The 18,270-nt window shown below is 60.3% G+C and overlaps 1 protein-coding gene across 2 annotated transcripts; it reads right to left on the reverse strand.

The window, feature by feature from the left end:
- Positions 1-216: 216 nt before the first annotated feature.
- ZNF335 (zinc finger protein 335) lies at positions 217-17,641 on the reverse strand. 2 transcript variants are annotated; one of them, XM_012728211.1, is made up of 28 exons: positions 17,569-17,641; positions 16,649-16,899; positions 15,476-15,716; positions 14,624-14,701; positions 14,087-14,392; positions 13,871-13,996; positions 12,912-13,058; positions 11,461-11,713; positions 11,200-11,377; positions 10,106-10,218; positions 9,032-9,050; positions 8,803-8,919; positions 8,652-8,728; positions 8,407-8,567; positions 7,602-7,834; positions 6,732-6,822; positions 6,511-6,605; positions 3,589-3,848; positions 2,669-2,780; positions 2,210-2,584; positions 1,866-2,008; positions 1,636-1,790; positions 1,436-1,539; positions 1,274-1,351; positions 1,023-1,106; positions 885-950; positions 722-803; positions 217-634 (listed from the first exon to the last, which is right to left on the reverse strand). In XM_012728211.1, exons 2-28 carry the CDS (start codon positions 16,847-16,849, stop codon positions 507-509), a joined length of 4,023 nt encoding a protein of 1,340 aa, XP_012583665.1. In that variant the 5' UTR covers positions 16,850-16,899; positions 17,569-17,641; the 3' UTR covers positions 217-506. The 2 variants fall into 2 exon arrangements, with proteins under 2 accessions (XP_012583665.1, XP_012583666.1); XM_012728212.1 differs by having other exon boundaries at positions 486-634; positions 3,589-3,686.
- Between the last annotated feature and the right edge of the window lie 629 nt (positions 17,642-18,270).

Genomic DNA, 18,270 nt, shown 5'->3' on the forward strand with positions numbered 1-18,270 from the left:
GTGCCGGGAGATGAAGCGGGGTCTCAAGGCTTGGTGAGGTTCTCACTGGCTCAGCCAGCCTGCGTCAGGCCACTGCCAAGGGCCGCGGTCCGTAGCAGTGGTGGGCCAGCGGCCCTGGGGCCGGGCACTCACCCACCCACCCCATGGCTCCTTCCTGCTTCCCAAGCCTTTGCCTGGTTCAGACTTCAGCAGCGAATGGACAAAGCAAGCCAGCGGGGGCTGGACTCTGGTCCCTTTATTGAGACAGAGGCTCCATCCAAACAAAAATAAATCTCTCTCCCAAAGCCTGCCTGCAGGCTGGGGCACCCAGCATGTCCTGGCTGGGGCCCATGACTCCCTCAACCCCAGCGGCACAGGCCTGGCTCCCTGGGACGCCAGCATGCTGGCTGTCCGGTGTCGGTGTCGAGACCTAGGTGGGACAGGGAGGCAGCTCCCACTGCCTCCTCCCTCCCCTCCCAAGCAGGGCTGGCCCCGATAATCCATGGTCTGTCGTGGGCCCTTGGGGCTCAGTCATCGGTCAGGGTGATGACGTCATACTCGATGCCCTGGTGTTGCAGCTGTTGGATGTGTTCGGGCACTGCCTCCTCTGTGCCAAACAGGCCCTGGGCCTGGGCCATGGCAGCATCAGCCACCGCTGCCAGAGGAAGGGAGAGGACGGTGAGCCGAGGCCCCGGAGCAGGCCTGGGCCCTGGGCTCTCGCAGTCCTCGGGCCATCCCATACCTGTGACGGCCGAGTGTGCTGCCGCCTCTAGCTGGGCCTGGGTGACAAGCTGCTGGCCTGGCGACACAGGCACGTACTGGATCTGGAGGGACAAGCCAGTGAGATGGGGCCTTGCAGCAGCCCCACCTCTGCCCAGTTCCACCTGGGCCCCCACGGGCCCTACCTGGGACTCCTGAAGGAACGGAGCCCCCTGCTCATACTGGATGTGTGTGATCTGGCCCTCCTGAACCTGGAGAGAAGCAGCCACCGTGAGCGCGGCCGAGGGCCCTGGCCCCTGCCCTGGGCCCCAGGCCTGGCCTACCTGGATATGATGGCCCTCCGGTACCACGACGTACTCCTGGGGGAGCAGGTGCTGCACCCCGTCCTGGGAGATGATGTACTGCACCTGAAGGGTGGAGAGGAGGCAGGGCGGGACCCTCACCAGGAGCTCAGCTGGGCAGGTGGAGCGGGGATAGGGACGGAGGCCATCAACTGTGGCAGTGACAAGTGGCGGGGAAGGGGTTTGGAAAGGACCGTCCTCCGGGTGGGGTTCTGGAGGGGGCGGCAGCTCACCTGGTTGTCTGAGGTCACCAAGTGCTGCACCGTCTGGCCGTCTGCTGTGGTGATCTCTTGAATGTAGGTGGCTTCCTCCTGTCGGGACCAAGCCTGCTGTAGGGCAGTTCTCATGCACCCCGCCCGTCTGAGCTAGCGGCAGGCCACACCCCAGGCTCTCACCTGATTGGCCACCGTCTGCTCCTGGGCCACAATGATGTGCTCCTGGCCCAGTGCCTGCTGCAGCCGCTCTGGGCCCAGGACACCGTGACTGGACTGGAGTGCAGCTGGCCAGAGAGGGAGGATGCTCGCTGAGCGGCCCAACCCTACCCTGAGTGCGCAGGGGTGCACCTCTGGCCCGCCCAGGGTTCCGGGGAGCTCACTGTGCAGTGTGGCCAGTGCGTCGTCGTCACTGTTCAGGATGATGGTCTGGGTGGGGGTGCGGACAGGAGCCCGGGTGGTAGGGGTCGCGGTCTTCCTCCCGTCGGGACTGTGCAGCCGCTGGACATGGAACTTGAGGTGCCCCTTCCGGTTGAAGCTGCGGGGGAGGAGGCAGGCTCAGGGGCCGCCCTACCTGCAGGCCCGGAGCCCCAGCGCCTGGGCCCGGCCTCACCGCTGCCCACAGAGGTGGCACGCGAAAGGCTTCTCGTTGGTGTGGGTCAGCACGTGGCGCCGCAGGTCCTTCTTGTTCCTGGAAGCAAAGCTGCACTGGCTGCACTGGTGGGGCCGCAGGCTGGAGTGCTGCGCCATGTGGGCCTGAGGAAGGGCAGGGCAGGGCAGCGCTGGGTCAGGAAGCCCGCGCAGCTAAAGCGGGGCAGGGAGGGGCTGCAAGTGCAGACCAGACCAGCCTGGGGCGGTGCACGCGGACTCTGCCGCTGGCCGGGCTCGAGGGGCTTGCCGGCGCAGGGTGGTTGTGCAAACCGAATGTGTGCCAGACTGGCTGCGGGCAGCACCTACCCGGACCTCAGGCCACTGGCGGGCGCTGAACGGGCAGTCGGGGCATTTGAAGGCACTAGGCCCGGCGTGGGCCCGTTTATGACTCTCCATCTCAGCTCGTCCGGGGAAGGCCTCGGCGCAGATCTTGCAGGAAAACTTCTTGGACACCGTAGTGGCTGCAGAGGGCGGTGAGGGGGGCACTGCCAGGCCCACGGCCTTGTGGGCGGCAGGAGGAGGAGAGGCAGAGCCCTGGGGATCCCCAACCCGGTGAGTCCTGGCCGGAGATGGGGGCTCAACGCCCTCTCTGGGCAGCCCCCCACATTGCAGCAGGGGCCACTTGGTTCCAGAGGCCAGGGCATCAGGACTGGGGAAGGAGATGGAGCCATCTGCCGTCAGCTGTGGAGAGGAGGGGAGCGTGAGGTGCTGGGGAGGGGGCGGGAGGCGCAGGGCAGGGCATGGGGCCTGGCTGCTCCAGCTCACCTCGATGTGGTGCAGCTGAGCCCCGTCGGCGGCCATGATGTAGTGTGTGCCGGTTTCCTTCAGGGTGTCGCCCACCACCACTGCCTGGGCTGCCTCCCCTGGGGGCTCCTCACTGTGGACACAGGGCAGGGGAAGGGAGGGGCAGGGTTCTAGAAGACGGTGGAGGGTGGCAGAGCCCCGTTGCGAGAAACACACCAGTGGTGGGGAGGCCACCCGAGGTGGACTTCCTGCCCACGCCTGTGCGCTGCCCTAACCAGCTGAGCCTCCGAGGTTCCTTCCACCAGTGGTCACTGTGTCCAGCGCCTGGCCCTGCTCAAGCACCATAATCCCCTGCCCCCCTTGATGGGGAGGCTGAGCGCCCCAGGGGGTCCAACCCAAATCTGATCTGAGAGGCTGGGCGGGCCTGTGGGTGGGGCTGGCAAGGGCCTGGCCTGCTGGAGCAGAGTGCGGACGCTGAGACTGGTTGCCTGGGTCTCTGGGTCCTGGCCCCTCTGAGCAAAGTGAAGCCACATGTAGGGTGGCCCAGGGCCTGGGTGAGCACAGCATTTCTGCCTCTGCTCACTCAGTGTATGGGAAGCCAGGGACTACTGGGCCCCCATGCCAGCGAGGAGCCTGAGCTGGCTCTGAGGTTGCACCTGGGCGCCCCAAATAACGGCACCTGACCTGTGAAGGCACAGGGCCGGGGGGCGAGCCTCACCCACCGCAGGTCTGACCTGAGGCGGGTTACATAACCTCCCGGCCTGTTTTCTCATTTGTGAGATAAGGGACCTCGTGGACATGGCTTAGCCGAGTGTCAAGTGCCTGGATATCCGGGTGGGAGGAAAATAGCAGCTCCTGAGCAGGCGATGGCCCGCTGTGGTCCAGTTGCTAGACATCAGGACATCTGCCTCCTGGGGACTAGGCCTGTAGGGCAGTCTCACCTGTAAGGTGTGCCAGGAGCTGAAGTCCCCTCCTCCATCGGGGGTGCTGTGATGACGCTGTAGCCAGTCCCGCCAAATGGAGCAGGTGCCAGGGTGATCTGCTGGAGGTCAGAGGGGCCCAGCTGGCTCTCGGCTGCCACACTGCCCCCCGGCTCTGCCACGTGGAGGGTCACCACTTGTGGAGTGGTGCCTGCTGGGGAGGGCTGCCCACCAGCAGAGGCTAACTCTGCTCCCACGTCCTCGGACTTTACCACGGCCACCTGCAATGGCACCGGTGGGCACAGTGAGCAGTCGGGCACGGGAGCTGTTGTTCGAGGCCCTCGTTGGTCTTGGCATCTCATGCATGCTCAGGCACCAGACCCAGGGCCACCACCATCCACCCACACCCTTAAAGTGACAGTTCTTTCTTAAACACTCTGGTTTTTCACATCTAGTCACTACTGGAAACGGACTGGGCAGGGCAGGGCAGGGCCGGGCCATCCATACTCCCCTCAGGGGCACAGGTGCTGGTGGCTGGGGAGAGAGGCCAGGGCTGCTGCTACACACCCCCAGGTGCGCAAGATGTGTGCACCCTCCTACCACAAACTCTGGCCCAAAGTGCCAAGGTTGGGAAATCCTGGGGGGTAGAGGGATGGTGGCAAACATTCAATGAAAACAGTTAAGTTAGAGCTCTTCCTCACCTCTTTCTCCAGACGGGTTAAATATTGAAAAGTAAGAAGCAAAATTCTAAACACAATGAAAGAAAGTGTAGATGAAGTACTTTTGTAACCCTGAGGCGAGTTTTCTAACCATGCTGGAACAAAATGCTGACAGCCACAGCAAGACCAACTGACGGAGTGAAATCAGAAAGACACGGAGAGGGATTTAACTTGAAAGGTGGAAAGGTGGATGTTCCCCACGTAGGAAGGGCTCTCGCGGGCAAGCAGTGAAGAGGAACATAAAGACAGCACGCAACACAAGAAAAGAAATCGAAAGGTCTAGGGACATACAGGAGGAAGTTCAAGCTCATTTATGATGTCAAGATCCCAAGACCACAAAGACTGCTATCGCATCTGAAGAGAGAACAAAGGACACCCGAGCTTGGTGAAGGCGTGGAGAGAAACAGTGGTGATGGCAAAGCTGGCACGGGAATCACGAGCGTGTGGCCTATCCCTTCTACCCGAGGCTTCTGTCTTCTAGAAAAGCCAACAAGGTGTTCGTGAACCTGAAAACACGTGCCCCAAGCACTGCCTAGAGCTAATGAGAGACTGCAAACAGCCTGGACATAGAGGACTAAAGACTGGTCAGGACCCCCAGAAGGCTGAGGGGAGAAAAGGTAGGCTGGTGATGAGTATGCAGACTGTCACTTTTTAAAGGACCAAAAAAGGTGTTCAGGGCCTCCCTGGTGGCCCCAGTGGGTTAAAGCACAGTGCTAAAAAGCCATCTGCAGCCACTGCAGCTCGAGTTCCTTCCCTGGCCAGGGAGCTGACCCACATGGCGCGGCACACCTCTCGTCTCCCCGCTGCTCCCCTCAGCAGTGTGTTTCAGTAGATCTGCCTGTTCTGCTCCCCACTCTGTCCTGGTGAATACTCTCATCTCCTACACCCCTGAACTAACGCCCCAAGTTTCCTGTATACATAAACAAATCTTTAAAAAATACCCAAAAGGGGGACCCTCCCTGGTGGCGCAGCGGGTTAAAGCACTGCAATAAGAAGCTAAAGCCACTTCCGCATGAGTTCGATCCCCGCCTGCCCCGGAGGAGACCACATGGCGTGGCAGACCTCTCCTGGCCCGCCCTCTGCTCCCCTCAGCAGTGTACTTTGTCGATCTGCCTGTTCTGCTTCCCACTCTGTCTCTGGTGAAGCCTCTCGCCGCCCCTGAGCCTCTTGCCTGTACCCCAGTTCTGTATGCACAAATAAATAAATCTTTAAAAAAAAAAAAATACCCAAAAGGTCTACAAGTTATTGGTTTGCCTACGGATAGGGCCCTGGAAAAACACCTATTACCTCAGGGACAGGTGCTCTGCGGAGGGGGGAGGATGTTGGCGACTTTCACCTTCACTTTCTTTGCTCATGAGCGTGTGCATGCACGGGGAAGAAAAAGCCCAAGCCCTGAGTGCAGGATGCCGGTCAGAGAACAGCAGAGGGGCCACAGGAGAGGCCCACGCACGTGCCTCTGCGTGGGAATGTGGTCTGTGACAAAGGGGGCGCTTGGACTGGGGGAAGAGTATCCAGTATGCCACTCCGCACCCCCCCCTTCCTGTACACACCAAATAGGACTTGCAGGTGAAGATTTAAGTGTAAAAGCAAAACCCTAAGAGAACACAAAGGCGTGTTCACGCAATCTCCGGCGAAGGCCTTTCTAGGGATGACGCCAAAGGCAAGAACCAGAAAAGACACTTAACCATCTAAAGGCAAAATTCCCATGTACATGTACCCCAAAAAGCCACAAGTGAAACGCTGTGACGCCCCCGCCCCCGCCCTGGGGTGTTCTGCGCCACCCCCAGCAGCATGTTACTGCTGCCAGTGTTGGGAGTTCACCATCTCAAGTCCCGCTCTGCGTCTTCTCAGCCGCAGGGAGCCAGGAGGCGCGATAAAGTCCACCCAGAGCAGAGCGGGGCTGCGCAGGGGGCGGAGAGCGGAAGTGGGTGAGGCGGTGGGGGTGGGGGCTGTGCTGCTTCAGCGCATGTGCTCAGCCACTGGACGCCGGCTGGCTGAGTGGACAAGTGCGCTCAAACCACAGGCCGGGGCAGCCTGAGCTAAGAGGTCAACCACATGAGAACAGGGTCCCAAAGCGCCTGGCTGGAGCTGAGGGGGGACACGCCAGTCCCCCTCCTTTGCTCTGCCTATGCCCGAGGCCACGGTGTGAGCGACTTCCGTGGCTCTCCCTTACTCTGTCCTGTGCAGAGCTGGTGGGGTGGGAGGACACACCCAGGTGGCTCACCTGCAGGGCGGCGCCCCCCAGCTCCCGCTGCGCACTCATGTTCAGCAACAGGTCCAAGGCCGTCTGCGTGGCCATTGCAGTTGACTCCTCAGCTCCTGGGTCGGGTGGGACCTGAGCCTTAGAAAGGGCTGGAAAACTGGCACCCAGGGCCCCCACCCCCTCCTCCAGCCCCACCCAGCGCCAGCCCTGCTCGCAGAGCACCTGGGCCCCACCCGCCTCACCTTGCCGGTAGATGATGGTGGCACCCCCCAGGGTGTCGGAACAGAGCAGTGGGGTCTCGGGTGTCTCGAAAGGTGCCGCTTCTGGGGGAACCTGTGGGTTGGGGATGGTCAGGTCAGAAAGGGGGCAGCTGGGTTCAAGTCCATTTAGCAAACACCTTCTATGTGTCGGGCACTTTACATCGGTTAGCTGGTTTCATCTCGGCCACTTTTCAAGGCATTTACCAGCTCAATAGTATACAGGTGAGCTGAATGAGGTCAGAGGTGAAGCTCTGGCACGTGACCCACAGCTAGTACGCAGCAGAACGAGTCTGATTCCAGAGCCTGCGACTGCCAGCACTTGGGGGAGCGCCACTGCTTGGGGGGGCGGGGGTGGGGCGGGGGCGGGCCAAGTACAGGGTACAGCACTGCACTTCTCAGCCTCCCTTCAGCGGGGTGAGGAGCAGTCGGCATGTTGGCGAGGAAGACAGACGGACAGATGGTGGTGTCCTGTGTCTCTCCCGCCAGCCCTCCTTTCTGCTGGCTTGGGATGTGGCTAGGAGAGCTAGCACTTTTGCAGCTATCCTGGGCCGTGAGGTGATCCCCAAGGTGAAAGTCATATGCTTAGAATAGTTGGGAAAAAACAGAAAAGCGCGGTCCCCGATGGCCAACCACGCGGCCACCACAGCAGCCCCGGCTGCTATGGATCGTGTCTGGGAACGATGAACCGTGATCACGGCGACGCTAGTGAGAACTCCATTCTTAACTACAAGGGAAGGCCACCCCCACTGCAGGCTGAGGGCTGCCTCGGCAGAGCTGCCGGTGGGGGTCATGCGGCGGGCGCGCCCTGCGTGCAGACAGGTGCGCGACGCCTGCCTGCGTGCCTGAGCTCACCTTGGGAGCGCCTGGGGAGCTGGGAGGTGGTCCAGGAGCTGCACTGTGCTGTTGCTTCAGCTCCTCAATCTGCTGCAAAGAGAAGAAGGGGCGACGGCGGGAGGGGGGCTCCTCAGGGTGGCGCCGTGCCCAGTCCTCAAAGCTGCTGGCGTGTCGGCACCGCACGTGCAGGCGCAGGTTCTTCTTGTGCCGAGTGCTGAAGTGGCAGTACTCACAGGCAAAGGGCTTGGCCCCTACAGGCACACATGAGGGCACACTTGCACCCCGCCCCCCACCACTCGGGGAAGCCTTCCACGACCCAAGAACGTCTCCAGTGATTCACCCCAGTGATTCTGCTCAAGCTCCGGCGAACACAGGCCGCCACCCACTCGGGTGGGCCAGGGCGGGGAGAGGGTGCAGGCGGCTCTCACCACCCTGCGTGCCTGCTTTCAAGTCACGTGACCACAAGCCCCTCCTGTGAGCCCGGCAGGCTCTGGCTTCCTTTCTCGAATCTTCCCTAGTGTGCCCGCCAGAGGGTTGAGCACCAAGAAGGGGGTCCCTGGCACCCCGAGTCAGCACCCGTTGCTGCTGCCTCTGCGGCAGGAGGGGAAATGCACCGCTCTCTCTGGGCACACCTAGCACTCACCCTTAGAACCACCACATGGTAGCTGCCGCATAGCAAAGGCAGGTTCAGAGAGGGCAAGTGACTGGCCCAGGGTCACCCAGCCAGGAGCTGGCCGAGCTGCACCTGAGCCGAGGTCAGCAAGGAAAAAGACGCAGCTGTGCTTCCCACTGGGGACAGGGGGTGAGCGAGAGCGGGCCTGACCTGTGTGCTTGACAGCCACGTGGGACAGCAGGAAGTCTTCTCGGAAGGTGCGATAGGGACAAAAGCTGCACTTGAAGGGCTTGTCGCTGACGTGGGACAGCTGATGGTTCAGCAGGGCCTTCTTGTCCTCACAAACAAACTCGCAGAACTCGCACTTGAATCTGAAGGTGTGTGGTGATGGAAGCTCAGCGGGAGGGGGGTGTGGGGAGGGGCTGCTGCAGGCGGCGGCCTCTTTGGGGGCGTACCTGCGATTGGCCACAGCTTGGATGTGTGTCAGCAGGTGCATCTTGAAGGTGTAGCGCTTCTTGAAGGACTTTCCACACTGTGAGGGCGGGTGAGTGAGAGGGGGCGGCCCAGGGAGGCGAGGCCCGGCCCCACCCGGCCGGCCACACCCACCTTGTCACACATGTGCGGCTTCTCCGTGCTATGCGTCTTCATGTGCTGCGTGAGCCTCTTCTGCATGGGGTAGACGCGGCCACACACGGGGCAGGGGAAGGAGCTCAGCTTTGGGGTCTGGGGAGGAACCAGAAGAGGTCAGGTGCAGAAAGGGGAGGGACGACCGCGCTGTGCACCCGCCCCCACCCCACAAGATGCCCTTCCCTCCCGGACCAGGTCCCAGACTCACCGGATCTGGCCTTTTCTTCCTGAGGGGAAAGACACAGGTGTTGGAACATCTCAGCATCCACCAGACCCCCCGGCCGCAGCCCCGAGAGCCCCTTTCCTCAGAACAAACCCCTTTCTCTTAGGACAGTTGTTTCCCACTGGAGTTTGCTGAGGAGATGCTAAGAGGCGGGTAAGTTGGGTGGGTGAGTTCAGGTCTCAGCCACATCTGGGGTGGGGCTTCTTTTCTCTCAGTCACAAGTTACGTTTGCACATTTAGGGCTCTGAGAATTCCACGGGAAAGAGCGTTCTGGGACCAGGTGGTCACCCTGGTAGCCCTAACTATTTAAAAAGTTTATTTACACACACAAGAGTTGGGGTGCAGGCCAGAGGTGCGGGGGTGAGAAGATTCACCAGAGACGGAGTGGGGAGCAGAACAGGCAGATGGACTCAAACAGACTGCTTGAGGGGGCAGCAGAGGGACAGGAGAGGCCTGCTGCGCCCTGTGGGTCCCTCCCTGCCCCGGGACTGAACTCATGTTGCAGCGATTGCAAATAGTTTCATCGTGCTGCAACTTAACTAACCCCTTGTGCCACAAAAGAGCCCCCCACCCCAACTGTTTTTAAAGAGGACCTGTATGCACTGGGAGAGCTGGCTTTCCCACACACGGCTGGGTGTCTGTCCTCACGGCTCGTACCCTCTACCCACTACAAGTTTCTGAAGTTGCAGGTCTAATTCTAATCCACTGACAGTCACTTTGCCCCTGCGGGACTTTTGTTTTTCACCCACTTGTCCTGAGTCTGCTCTCTCAGCTCAAGAGACAAGTTCTTTAGATCATTTACTGAGCCTTTTTAAAAAAGCAAGTGCCTTAAATCCTGCAACAACAACGATCCCCACTTTACAGATGGGGAACCAGCAGAGATGAAGAGGGACCCTGAGCCTGTTGCTGCCCTGCACCAGGCAAGGTGACCGGGAGAACAGCCTTGCTGACAGCGGCAACGTGCTGTGACAGGGCCGGCCCAGAGCAGGGCTCAGCGAACGGGAGCCAGTTACTCTGGGCCTTTTCCCAACCTGCCCCTGCCCCACCACGCCGACTGACCGGTCCCGGCTGTGCACGGCCGCGTGCCGGACGACGTCCTTCCGGTAGACACTGGTGTAGCTGCACTCGTCACACTTGTAGGGCTTACTGCCCACGTGGTTGAACATGTGCTCCTGGGAGAGAACCAAGAGGACCGTGGGCTGGGGCTCGGGCTCCCTCCACACCCAGGGCCTCGGAGCGCTGCAGAGCAGGCTGGCAGGTAAGGAGAGCTGCAGCGCTGAGACCTCCGGGCGACGGGTGCGCCAAAGCAGGGCGCCGGCTCCGCACCGGCTCCACAGGGCCGGGCTTGCCCGTGGCTACCGGCCACGCGCCAGCTCACCACGTCCGGAGGCGGAAAGTGGGGCTCTGTAAAGCAACGTGCCGAGGGCCTGCCCTGACTTTGTGAACGGCAGAACTTGGAGCCAAACCAGGCACAGTTGCAGGGTCTAGCCCTGCCCGCTGCGCCTACAGCTTCCAGGTCACAGCTCCCTATCTGGGAGAGAGTAAGGCCCGAGTGCAGAAAGCGCAGAGGGACCTGTGCTGGAAGGACCCCAGCCCCATGATCAAACTCGCCGCCTTACTTTGGAAGCCAAGGCAAGCTGCTTCCTGGGCCACACAATGGGACCTCGTGGGCTGTGTGCAGGTGAGAGCCGAGTGCCCCTCGGCCTGGCTCTGGACGGGAGACAGGCTCTGGACAGCGGCAGGCCCAGAGGGCACGGCCGGTGGGTGGGGAAGAAAAGCCACGTATTCTCTGAGGTACAGTACTGCCATCTGCTGGAATGCTCTTTAATGCGCACAATTGGATCAAACCAGTTCTGCCCGCTGCCAGCGTGGTGGCGAACAAGCAAAGGTATGTCCACAAGGTGAGCAGCACTCCTGAGAAGTGACGTCAACACGCAGTGTGCAGCTGCAGACCCCCGTGGTGGCCCCACCCTGCCCCTCTCCCGACTCAATGTTCTTCAGCGCACCAGTGGCCAGACGGGCTTCTCTGAAGCAGCAGGGGAGGTGCCTAGGGTGTGTTAACTCTGCTCCCTCTTGGTGCCTCCAGCTAGCCAGCTTTTGCCTTCTGCATCCAGCTTCCCTCCCCCTTGTCTAGCCCCTCCCAGCCACTGCACCTTAAGGGAGGACCAGCGGCGGGAGCGATAGCTGCACTGCAGGCACTTGAAGAGCTGGGGGTCTCCGGCCTCATGGGAGTTGACATGGAAGCGCAGGTCCTCATGGGACAGGAAGCGGGAGCCACAGATGCGGCACAGGAAGGGCCTGAGCAACGGTTTGGGCGACTTGTAGTAGTACCTGCCAGGAGGGTACGAGAGAGAAGTCTCGCTGGGCTGGGGCTACAAGCTGTGCTCTCCTCCCATCAGCCCTGTTCCACCTACTTGCGGTATTTCTTGCCTAGGAAGCGCCTGGAGGGTCGACCGCGGCGGCGAGGGGGGGGGTCAGGCTCCTCCGGGCAGGAGGGCAGCGTGTTCTCTGCATCCGACTGGCTCACAGCGGGTTCCACGGTGGCACAATCAGACTTGCCCATGGCCACCAGGTGTCCTGGGCCTGAGGAGCTGGGGGCCTCGGGGTCCTGTGGCTCCAGAGGGCTCTGTCCGCTCTGGGAACTCACTAGAGGCTCACCGTCCACACCTGGCACAGACACGCCACATCAGCAATCAGCCACCAAACACCAGGACAGATGTGGACAAGCACACCGGAGGCCAGCTCAACTATCTCCCCAGGCACGGATGACCAATGGGCGATTCCGGTTGTGGGACAGACACATACAGGCCGCGGTTAGAGGGCCGTGTAGACAGACTCCTCCTCTGGCCTGCTGTTAGAACCACAGAACTTAAACTTGACAGTAGAGCAGCAGCAAGCAGGAGCCCTGGGGCGACCTCGGAGCCCAACCCACTAGCTTGTGTCCCCAGGCAAGGGCTCCTCTCTGGCTCACTTCCCCCACTGGTCAAATGGAACGAGAACTACCCGAACCCGAAAGCAACCACAGGGGAACCTTCGAGGGTCTGGGAAGCAGCAGCACTTTAGCCTTTCAGTGCTCCTGGGGGAGGCTGGGTGGCCTGGGCGGATGGGGAGGAAAAGGATGGTCCACACTCGCAAACCCTCCAAAAGCTGAAGGCGTGTTACTGACTGAAGCAGCAACAGTATTTCAACAGAATGTCTTAAAAATAGACACGCTGGTGACATGCTGTCTCGACTGGGTCCCCGGTTGGTCAGTGTGTTCACTTGTGCTGATGTACTGAGTTGTGCTTGGTCTTGAGGAAAGTGATTTTAAAAAGGAGACTAAAATTAAAAAGGCGGTAAGTTGCATGTGCAGAAATAGCTACCATGCTTCAGGCATATTTAAGCCTCACAGCAGTCCCACAGGGAGGCCCGTCAGCTCCCCGCCTTGTAAAAAGCAGCAGGAGGCCAGAGGGGGAGGGCAATGTGCCCAGGGCGCACACTGGCAGCGGAGGCCGGCCTGGCGCTCCCCCCTGGGCTCTCCCGTCCCTCCTGGAGTGGTCCCAGCCAGGGCTCTTTGTACTTAGCCTCAAGCCTCAGGCTTGTTCTCACCTCAGTAGTAACATGACTCATCCTGCTCCTTCAATGACAAACGCCCCAACGCCAACTGACCACAGAGAGGCCTTTTCATAAAGCGGATGTATCACTTCTTAAGTCGGGGTTTCTTGGGGATAATCTGGGGGGATTTCCCTTTTACCAGGAGGCCTGCAGGTCCCCCAGGTTTAAAAGTACTACTCTGCCTGGCACACTCAGTCCCCAGGGCTCCCCAGAAGCAGGGAGAGACACCCCTTGGTCCCACCCTACCAGCCTCTTGGCGACCGAGTCTCACCATCCGGGAGGTCCGAGGTGTCCAGGCAGGGCAGCTTCCGGGGCCGTCCAGGTCTCCGCCGGAGTCTTGGGGTACTGGGGGCCGGGCGCTGGGGCCTGAGCTGCCGGCCCCGGGGCTCATCCTCCGCGGGGTTGTAGTCGCTGTCCTCTGGAGGGACAGTAAGTGGGCACCGGCGCTGGAACTGCCCTTTCGACCCTGACTTCTTGGCCACTTCCCCATTCCCGCCTGCTCCTTCTGCGAGCCCACCCACCGAGCTTTGCCTCCCTCCGGAAGCCCCCTCCAGCCCCGCTGGCTTCGCACCGTCCTTCCCAAGCCCGATACCTCTGACACCTTCCACTACTGCGTACAGCAGCTTTATGTGAACTAGGAAAAGGTGGCCCTACCTCAAGAAACTTTACGGCTGTCGTTAGAGAACAGCGCTAACAAGCGTGCACGCCCACCTCTGTGGCACTACCCAGCATTCTCCAGGCCGGGGCCGCGGGCTGCGCGATCAGCGCACCTGATGTGTGCCTAGTCTCAGGGGGGTGGTGGCTTGTAAAGGGCACATGGTTTCCACGGCGGAGCATGAAGAAAGTGAAGCTGCTCCCTAGTGACATGTCACCACCACCACATGTGGAACTGAGTGTTGGCAGTACTGGGCAAGCGAAATACAATTATTTTCATCTTTTCCTTTTAATGTGTAAAAGAACATGGCTCCAAAAAGCAGGTGCACACCTTTTCCTGCATTCTACTTGTGCTGCACAAGTGCGCATGGGACCTCTTCACGGTGGGGCTCTGGCAGGGCGCAGCCCCCCCAGACTCACACAGAGGCCCCGGTCCCAGGCATCCGACTCCTCTGTCTTATACTGAAGGCATCTGTGTGTCTGCCAGCTCCTCTCCTGGGCCCTGGTGTGGGCTGGAGGAGCTCCGTGTTTATGGGTGGGGGTGGGGTGACAGGCCAGGAAGTCACGGTGACCTACCCTCCAGGTCGTCGATGGCACCGGCATCCACGATGTCGTCATCGTCTTCCTCCTCTGGCCCCTCCCCCTCCTGGGGCTTGGCGGGGGTACCCCACTTCCGTGCCCGTCCTTTCTTGCCAGCCACCGCTGCAGGGTGGTAAGATACGTCTCAAGCCCGGCTCCCTGGGCCCCGCCCCGACCTGTGCGGTCCCCACCAGGTAGGCTGCTGGTAGGCACCTGGCCGGAAGTGCCGCTCCCGCATGTGGCGCAACAGCGTGGCCTTGGTGCTGCTCCGGTACTGGCACATCTTGCACTTGAACTGCTGCACCACCACCACCTCCATCATGGCCTCCAGGCTCTGCAGGTCAGGCTCCTCCGCGCCAGAGCTTGGGGGTGGCTGTGCTGGAGAGCTGGGCCCGCCCTGGGCCTCCTCGGGTGGCTCCAAGCATGTGGATGTGGATGTGGGGCCATCGGCCAGGGCCTCAATGGCTGCCAGGCTGTGGGCCAGGGTGGAACTGGACATTGGCGATGCCATGGGGGCACCTGGGGGTAGGTGAGGGAGTCAGAGGGAAGGGAGGGGAGGTTGGCCATTAGAGACAACTGCTTCTCTAAGACAGGCCCAGGGATCCTAGAAACCAACTCCCTCACAGAGTTATAGTGGGAAACCGAGGCCCAGAGCAGTGGATAATTTGTCAAGACCACAGTGAGTGGGTAGCAAAGAGTGGCTTTCCTTGCCCACCCAGGGCTTTCGGGGTCTGGTGCCTGGGGTCTTACCATCATCTGGGCCCTGCAGGATCAGGTACCGGGTGGTCTCAGCCCCGCCGTCCTCAGCACTGGTGACAGTGATGCAGCCTGGGAAGGGAGGTGGGAGGGGAGTCCCAGCTGACAGTGGCAACTGTCACCACCTGCACTCACTCTACCTGACTTCAGACTCACTCTACTGCCCTTCTGCACTTCACCACTGGGAGACCAAGTGCAGGTAACACACTGGCCCTGGATGGGCCACAGGGACACAGATCATGGCTATCCAGCTGCCCACCTTGAACCATTGAAGCCGGAGAGTCCTCCCTTCTTCCCAAGATTGAGGCCCAGCTCCTGCACCACCCCCCTAGGGGTGGCTTTCCAGACCATCACCAGGCCTTTCAAGGTGCTACGGCCTTTATACGCAGAAGGCACAGGGTGGGAAAGCTTAAGCACCAGCCCTGGAGTCAGAATGTCTGAGCTCATGGCCTGACCCTTGCTGGCGATGGCAGATCAACTATTTTATGTCCCCTGTGCCTCAAGTTTCTTAACTGAGAATAATGGAGCACCTACCTTTCTAGGCTACTGGCAGGACTAAATGAGCTCCTGTATGCAGTGTTTAGAAAAGACCCCAGACCAACGCGAGGTGCTAACATTACTGAGGCTCAAGCCGGGATGGGCAGTATGCAGAACACGTCTGCGCTCTGTCTCTTGAAAGCCTCATGACATTTACCCCTTGAGCAAGGATTCCTGTTTGCATGTTACATGCTCCAAGTGTAAAGTTACTTGCTGAGTTCACTGAGCTAGGGTGTGCACAGCTGGCTCAGCCGGACCCCACAGGGAAACCTCTGTGGGGTGACGCTTGCTGCCCTCTGCTTAACTTACTTTGGATGAGGTCAGGCCCAATGGTGGACTCGATGATCTTGTCGATGGCCGAGCCCAAGTCCGAGGAAGAAGCAGCACAGTCCGACACCAGCATGTTGGGGTCTGGGAGTGCACTGGAGTGTACCAGAGCTGGGGGACCGCCTGTCACCCCTGCCACTGGCCCCCGGGACACAGAAGATGAATCAGGAAGGTAGCCATGGGGTAGGGGGTCTGTGCTTGAGCTGCTCTCGGATACCTCCTCCTGGGGGGCAGGAAACGGGAAGGGGCGTTCGGAAGCCAGGAAGGAGGCAGACCGTACCCTCTGTAAGGACGAGGTCCACTTCTTTCTCATCCCCTGCTGTATCCTCAGGGTCCAGCACAAGCTGGGCACATGGTAGGCCCCTCACTGCTGAACTAATGAAACCGTTAGATGCCCAAATGGGAGTTGTTAACTGTACACCTCTATATTGCGAGTGCTTGAAAATGATCATTATCTTACAATAATAATACTGGCTAAAATTTACTGAGTTCTTGTTATGTGCTGAGAACTTTTAAAAAACTGCCTGGCCATATATTAGTCCATGTAACCATCATAAAAACCTTATTTAGGTAAGTCTATTTATCACTCCCACAGTACATGTGAAACTGAGATAGAAATTGGGTAGTTTGTCCAAGATCACAGTTAGGAAGTGGTAGAGCCATGGCAAGAGTTTTACAAAGCATGTCTGGGAGAATGTCTGATGGGAGCTCACAACAGAGCAGCATGAGAAGTGGCACATCCCCACTCCATTTTACAGAAGGGAAGACTGAGTTGCAAAGGGGTCTCCCAGTGAATCAGAGGTTAGAGCTGAGCCATCTGCGTCTAAAAGAGTGAGATCATGGTGCGTTAGACCACAGCTGAGCTTTGAATGCTGGCTCTGTGCATGCATTATGCCTGTCTCCTTGCCTGTATGATGTAGAAGACTGATCAGTGCCTTACAAGGTGTAAGACTTAGATGAGAAAATCCACTTTTACGGCTTGGCACAGCGCCTGGCTCACAGTAAACCAAAACTAATGTAGATATACTAATATAATATAGATTTTACTTATCTGTATAAGCAAGCCTTGTAGGCTGCTACCCTTGGCTGCTGCTTGAGGCCCCTGCCAATCAATCCCTGCCTCCACCCAGACCAGTTGGCCACCACCATCCATACCAGAGAGCTGCTGCCACGGTCAGAGCTTTGCCCTACACCAGAGTCGTCAGCCTCCGCAGGCCCTGGGGCAGCTGCAGCGTCACTGCTGTCTGCAGACACGGCTTCCGAGGTGCCCACACCCAAGCCGCTCTCAGAGGGCTCCTCGGGCCGGCCAGGCCCAGGGGCGGCATCACTACTGCTCTCCACCTCGTTCTCCTCCATAGGCTCGGGGGGCAGCCTGACCGGGGAGCGCAGACTCTGGGGTCTTCACTCTGCGAGAAGAGGTGATGAAGGCTGGTACAGGTGGGCCACTTCCCGGGTTCAGGCAACCGAGGCTCACTCAGCGGCATCCTTGTGCCCATTTCACAGATGCAACCACTGAGTCTCCGAACAGGTGGGGCTTTCTAGTGTATAGATTGTGGAGTTGCGGGAACACAGGGCCGAGGAGCCTTGCCCCTCAATCTAGGGCTGTCCCCAGTTCCGGAGGGTGGCCGATGGCCAGTAGTCCTGACCCTTTTCTCCTCCTCTGCACGATTCCCGCAGTGGTTCGCCCTAAGGGCCCTGTCCCGGCTCAGTGGTTCAGCCCTTTGGACCCCGAGTCCCCCCGGGTGCAGGACAGGTGGTACAGCCCGCAGGCCCCCTGGGTCAGCGGCTTGCTCCCCCCTCCCCTCGTTCCCAAGCGGAGGGGGCTGACAGCGACGGTCCGGGGCCTGGCGACTCGGGGCTGTCCCCGGCGCTGCCTGCGCTCCAGGCCCGACGCCATCTTGTGGAGGCGCCGGTTTCCGCTCAGGCAAGTGCGAGAGCGACTAAAGGGCCTGGGACCCCGGGGCCCTGTTCGGACAGCCCCGCCGGCCCCGGACCTCGCCTCCGGGCATTCCCGCAGTGTGATCCCACTTTACAGCGGGGTGCAGTGGGGCGATCTGACTTTACCCCATACTCACCCGACGTTTTCGCAGCTGCGTTCCTCTCCGACTCCGGCATCGACGAGGTCGCCATCCTCTTTCCCCCGCTGCGGAGGGACCCATCGGCCTACTGAGGGCCGGAACTACTTCCTACGCTAGTCGGGGGAAAGGCAGGTTTCCAGCCTGCCGGAAGGTCACCCCGAGGCCTCAAGGCCATAATCGATCAAGAAGCAAGTTTGGAGTTCCATATGTTTCCTGGTTGGGTGACGGAGTCCTTTCTAGGTTGGGGACTACTTTCTCTCGTGGCGGAGCGTTACGCAGGGTTGATGTGTGACATCATGACTGGGTCCCTTCCCCGGGCCGCCGGGTTGGGCGCGGCGAAGGCCCGCCCCAAGTCCCGGGGGCGTGGCTTCCACCTGGCCACGCCCCCGGAACCACCGGAAAACCGTGCAGCACCTGGGAGGCGGGGCGGCCGTGCAGTTGTTTGGTCTGGCTGGCTCCGGGCCGGGTGATTTATGCTCGGTCGCACCCCGTCGAATCCTTCCCTGTTAGGTTTACTGTGTTCTGGGAAGATGGCGCATGGAATCCTTGTTCAAATAAGGAAACTGATGTGTGGCGATGGGAAGTGGTTGGTCCACGGTCACCGCTAGGAAAGGGACTCGGGAGGCCGGTCGCGCTGGCTGGAGCGTGGGGACGTGGAGAGCGCGCTGCCTGGCCCTCCGTGAGCCTGGTGTTGCCCGT

This window comes from Condylura cristata, unplaced genomic scaffold (assembly GCF_000260355.1).
Source record: "Condylura cristata isolate star-nosed mole 26May11 unplaced genomic scaffold, ConCri1.0 scaffold00022, whole genome shotgun sequence".
NCBI classification, from domain to species: domain Eukaryota; kingdom Metazoa; phylum Chordata; class Mammalia; order Eulipotyphla; family Talpidae; genus Condylura; species Condylura cristata.